The sequence below is a fragment of the Microchirus variegatus genome (genome assembly GCF_963457635.1).
Source record: "Microchirus variegatus genome assembly, chromosome: 1".
In the NCBI taxonomy this organism is placed as follows: Eukaryota; Metazoa; Chordata; class Actinopteri; order Pleuronectiformes; family Soleidae; genus Microchirus; species Microchirus variegatus.
Genome location: NC_139802.1, coordinates 40749781 through 40755780, shown reverse-complemented (window position 1 = coordinate 40755780; position 6000 = coordinate 40749781). Strand labels below are relative to the sequence as shown.

The window sequence follows — 6000 nt, the reverse complement described above, 5'->3', positions numbered from 1 at the left end:
TGTTGACAGTTTCCACTAGAGCAAGCACTGTGACACAGCCGTGACATTATGGTCTGTAAACGAAGCATACTGAACGTTTGAGACAACACTGCGAGAACCAAAACAGTCGGGCCTGAATTTGGCAGAGCAAAAAAAAAAAATTGATCCAGTTTATGACGTCTGATCGTGGATCTCTCTCCTGGGTGAGGGCGGGGAGGGGGGGAGGGGGTGAGGACCGGGGGGATAAAGCTGGATCCTTAAAAAGAGGTACTTGATACTTCAGATGGAGTCGCTCCATTTGGTTTAAAGCCGTTTTTGTTTTCTCTTTGAGGCTGCAGATGTTAACTGAGGGACATAGGAGGAGGAGGAGGAGTGCAAGGACAATTTTCTTTTTTTTTTGCCATTAAACAATACAGTTTATACTCAGTGTAAAACTCTGTAAAACACTCCCACGTTCATACATGTAAAGGGAAACACACAAACAAACAAACGTCCATGAATTCTTCTTCTACTTCTTCTTCTTCTTCTGCACGTCTAATGTTTTTTGTTGTTTTTTGTTTACACACATCCATACCAGGTGTTTTACTTTTAGGGGTTTACTATAATGTTTTGATTTTTTTTTTTATCAGTTTGGTCTTATTTCCACTGAGTGTCGTCAATAGTTTTGGTCAATATTGGGATATTTGTATTTGTTTGGTATTAAATGCACGACATTTTGATGAGATCCACATTCTTGCGTTGCTAATTGCTTTGGGATGCTAATGCTATACAATACTATGTTATTTGTGTTATATAATTGAATGTATATAGGCGTCACCCCTTTGTTCAGCATATAAACCGGACATTTTCAGTCCATTTTTGTGGCTTGGTAGTCGATTGGTCTCATCGACGCTGCTCTTAAAACCTGGCCTCGATGTGCGTTTAATTACACCCCGACGTCTCATTATCACATTAGACCCAGCAGTTCCAAGTTATTAGAGTAAGATTTGTGTGAATGTTGTTTTAAGTGGATTTTTTTTCTTCAAGTTAGAAAGGATAAAAAAAAAAAAAAAAGAGTCTCAAGTATATATAAAAAAAGGGTCTTTCGATGCTCTTTCAGCCAAATCTCTCTCGAACAAGCATCATGAGTTTCTTTTTGCCCTTGTATATCTGTTTCAGGTTGTCTATGAACTGAGTGAACTGCATGTGTCCGTCCTGCGCCATCAGAAAAGTCTCTCTGGCTTTACCGAGGAACTCGATGAACTCGCTGTAGTGGCGCGGGCTGATGTGCGTCAGCCGAGAGTGCGTCGTGTTGATGTAGGCCCCGATCGTGGCGTCCAGTAGCTGCCTGAGCGGAGCCTTGTCCAGAGACATCAGCTTCCCAGAGTTCCTGCGACTGTGCAGCGCCACCAGGCCCGGCGTCGTTAGCGTGCACCGCCGCAGAATGTCCGACAAGACGGTGGCGCACTTCACGCTCTTCACGACCAGGGGGATGACGGCCGCCAGTTCGTTTTTCCCCAGCGAATGGCTGAGCGCGCACGCCCACAGCACGTCGTTGATGGCCGGGTGCGTGTCTTGGTTGTAGCTGAGGTTCAGGTGAGCCATGGCTAACGTTGCTAGTTTGTACGCCCTCATGGGATAACCGCGGTGCTCCATGTAGCGCGCTATCGTAAACAGCTGCGTGTAGTTCATTCCCGTGGCAGCTGCGTCCAGTACAATCTGGTAGGCCGTCTCGAAGGCAATGTGGTCCTTCTCGCAGAGCGTCAGGGCGGACAGGGCACAGTTTTGGGGGTCCTTCATGGCACACTGCAGGGCTAAGGTGCGGGCTGAGTTGGCCAGCTTTTCCTGCTGATGGCAGTCCAGATGCAGGCGGACGATGGTGCTGTTCGACATGACCGTGCTGGCCACGACACTGGTGGCTTCAGTGGGTGTGAAGAGGGTGAACCAGCTCTGCATGATGCTGTCCAGTGCAAACACACCTGAAGAGAAAATAAAAATCAAAGTCCATTAAGGAGTTTCCCCCAGGCTCAATCATAGATCCTCTACTTTTTTTAAAACCCTGCTAAAAACAACAAATCCCAAAGTTCTGTATTTAGTAGTGATATTTATATACATGTTTTTTTCATCAGATTGTCTAGGTTGTGCTGGAAAAAAAGCATATAAGACACATTCTTATATGTGCCTCTGTACTGCATGTTTAAAGATAGTCATGGGAAAAATCAGCCAAAATGCTCTGTGTTCTAAGGATTAATTATTGTTTTTATAAAGTAATTTTCTAGAGAGATTGATTGATTGATTAACCTGAACTTTTATTCGATTAACTGGTCTGATCTTCTTAATTTACTGCAGCACATCTCTGTTCAGAACTCCTTCCTTTGATCGTTTCGCTCTCCTAATTCAAAATTCCACTCCGACGTAATACGTCACTGTCTGTTTAACTTCTGATGTGATCTTCTGTTCCCTAATGTGTGACATTATAGGCTCTGGCTCTGCCTCTACATCACCAACTGGCGCGTTCTCAATGAATCCATTCACACTCAGAAACAGGGACGCCTTGTCACTCCCCAACATTCACAAGAAATCACATGGGAGGAGGGGTTTTACCCTCTAGACCCCACTTCCTGTCCACTTCAGGGAAACATCAGCCACTGGGTTTCAGCATTCAAGTCCAAACATAAGACCAACTTAATCGGCCCAGAGACCACAATCTTCCGTAATCACTGCTCTGCCAGTCGCTCCTTGTCTCCCGCTGAGAGGCCTCCAAATTTCACGTTATAAGCTCTTGTGAAGTCAGACCTGCTTTTTCCTCACATCTCTTTATCCGTAAGTTATTTGGAACTGATATTTGCTAACGGTCAACTATCCCCTCCCTCCCCAAAGCAAAGTTACACACAGTAAGACACAGAGCCAAGCTCATCTGGATTTCCCTACACGCTGAGGCCGTGTGTGAGGGCCAAGTAAAAGAGATATTATATAAAAGGCAGATATTTAAAGACACTGACGTGTCTCCACTACATGGTCCCAGCTCGCCTCGCAATCACGCTGCCAAAACAGCCCTGTTCAGAACACTCTGTTTAGTAGTATCTCTTTAGGTCCACCTTAAAAAAAAAAGTAAAACGAAACTTAAGGGACAGGAACTGACATCAGCCACAGAAGCTACTGGGAGCTAACAGCAGTTAGCATTTGGAAAAGTGATCATTTGCAGGCTCTAGCAGGCACATTGCCGTCATATATAACATGTATCCACTGGACAGATAAATCCTCTGAGGCTGGAAGTTTGTGTAGGACTCTGTTCTGCACTTTTTCCATCCATTTAGAGTCAAACATTAGGGGACACTTAAGCGACACCTGTACCGTGTGAGCGTCAGTTTCTTTGACTCACCAACTTCTGTAGCGCAAGTGACGAGCCATCGCACCATTTCCCTCCTCCTCCAGTTCAAGGTGGACAGGGTCATTCTCATCACCTGTAAGAAGAGTGCAATTAGCACCGAGCCGAGTCTTTCTCAGTACGAAGTGTGAGGTTTGTGTGTGTGTGTGTGTGTGTGTGTGTTGTTTACCTGGAGGCCCAGCTCCAGGGAGACTTTGAGCAGAGTGATATCGGGCAGACTGTCCATGAGCGTGGCGATCTTGAAGGCATCCTGGGCCAGTTTGAAGATGTGCGATGAGGAGTGGATGTTCTTCTGGATGGACTCTAACACTGTTTGTAGTTTACGAGCGTCGCCTGAAAACAGCCAATGATAAAATGTACCGTGTAAGAAAGAGGCAGTGAAATTATGGCGTGATTTACTGTATAATTGTGCTGAACGTTTCGAGTAAAATATCTAATCGCGCGGCATTTGCACGGAAATATACAGAGGGCCTTTATGGTTTTGATATTTGTACTGGACACTTAATTATACCCTATTTCTCCAAGTTAACCTAGTTCCCTGGTGTCCTAATGAACATGTCTGTGACATGCTTTGGTCAAAATACCATAAGGATGAAGCACCACAGCAGTTCAATCACCCTGCCAAAACAGCCCTGTTCAGAACACTCTGTTTAGTATTATCTCTTTAGGTCCACCTTAAAAAATAAAAGTAAAACAAAACGTAAGGGACAGGAAATGACATCAGCCACAGAGGCTACTGGGAGCTAACAGCAGTTAGCATTTGGAAAAGTGATCATTTGCAGGTTCTAGCAGGCACATTGCCATCATATATAACATGTATCCACTGGACAGATACATCCTCTGAGGCTGGAAGTTTGTGTAGAACTCTGTGCTGCACTGTGGAGCCAAGAATAGAACTTTTCGCGAACTTTGCGAACTTCAAGTTTTCGAATACCGTTGCCCTCGCCAACACTCTTGCAAGTTTTACGGACAAAGCGGAGCTCTGTGTGACTCATGTACTTAGACTGAGGAGGACCACAAAAACATGAGTGAGTCATCTTTTTTCACACTTTGCCGACTGATAAGGCCCAAATATAAGGATATAAATGATTAAAAAGTTGATTTTACATAATGTGTCTCCTTTAAGGTGTAAAAAGCCATTCCTTATCATGCCATGAAAAATGTCAAAAGCAGAAACAACATTTCCAAACAATGGCGTTGGTTTGTACCTTTAGCAGCAGTGAGCATGGTGGAGGCCAGTTCACACTGTTGGGTCTCTATGTGGCTCAGCGTGAACCAGCGAGGGTAGCGGTTGGGAACCACCGACACTATATGGTGGGGCCGGGACAAGTCACCAGAGGAGGCCGTGGACTCCAGGACTGGCAATCTGAGCACAGAACAGAAACTGGGGTTAGACGCAAACAGAGAGACGTAATCCCACAGCAGCTCACAGAATCAGTCTGGTTCCTTGTATATATATATATTATAATGTACATATATATATGTACATTTTAAATATCCACGGGGGTCTAATTTGGATAAAAGGAAATAGACTACCTCGTGGTGGTTAGGGAGGTAACCAACAGTATGTATTTATTATTCACACATCTTTTTAAAACTCCTTTTCAGTAGTATTTAATTATTTAGTGACTATTCCAGCAAACGGAGGTTTTGTCATTAAAGCGTGGCACCAGACATCTCCTCTATCTGCCTCCATCCCTCCATGTCTGCATCATGAGCGCAGACCAATCAGCCAGCTCATATTTATTCACTCTACCGCCCTCCACTTCACACACATTTTCATCCATTTATTTATTAACGCGCAGCACGCAGTGAAATGATGACTGACAGACGGCGAGAGGAGCGTCGCTGATGCGTTCGCGTCGGAAAACAAAATGGCTGTATTGAATCTGCTGCCGTGTTAGAAAAGAGAACGGTGCATTTTTCTTTGAATGCAGAGTGAATGAGTTAATGTGCTGCATTAATTTGAGTCATAGTGACGTTTATTTCACATTAACTATGTTTGACATAATTGGTCATATTTTAATGAGATGTAATAAGATTTAATAAGATCACACTCGCACACACGGTGTGGTTTCCATGACTTCAGAGGATATGAATGCATTGACTTACATTTATATCCTGGAGACTCACTCTAACCCTAACCATAATTACTACACTCTTAGAAATAAGGGTTCCAAAAGGGTCCTTCTACAAGGGCTGAGGTTCTACCTGGAAACCTTTTGCTTGTGGAAATGCTGGAAAATGCTTCTGCTTTTCAAGGGTTCTTGGTAACACTAATGGTTCCAGTAAGAACCATTTTGATCCAGAGAACCCTTTAAAAAAAACCTTTCCTGGATAAAGGGTTTTAAAGGGGTTCTTGGTGGAAAAGGTTCTACCTGGAGCCAAAAGGGGTTCTCCTAATCCTGACCCTAACCTAAACCTGCCCTCACTGGGGACCACTTTGAGCAGGTTCACTTACTCACATTAGGCACAACGCAATTTTTAAAATTTTCAATTAGCATTAGCGTAGCTAGCTGTTGTGACCAGTCAGGCAGCGGCTCATCAGCAGCAGCTGCGCTGTCTGGCGCAGGGAGGTGGGAGTGAACTTGGCGAACCCGTTTCCAAAGGTAAGCTAGCGATGCTACGATTAGCATTAGCCTAGGGCAACCTCT

At 44.4% G+C, this 6000-nt stretch overlaps 1 protein-coding gene across 2 annotated transcripts in view; it reads right to left on the bottom strand.

The window, feature by feature from the left end:
- Nucleotides 1–1074: 1074 nt before the first annotated feature.
- The window catches only part of LOC310928470 (zinc finger SWIM domain-containing protein 6-like), a gene marked incomplete at both ends in the record, with an annotated part of 44831 nt that continues 39905 nt past the window's right edge, over nt 1075–6000 (bottom strand). For both annotated transcript variants that reach the window (XM_083891017.1, XM_083891018.1), the window contains 4 exons: nt 1075–1937; nt 3341–3422; nt 3516–3679; nt 4555–4712. In XM_083891017.1, the coding sequence (XP_083747143.1) occupies nt 1075–1937; nt 3341–3422; nt 3516–3679; nt 4555–4712 (1267 nt within the window). The remainder of the gene's footprint in view (nt 1938–3340; nt 3423–3515; nt 3680–4554; nt 4713–6000) is intronic.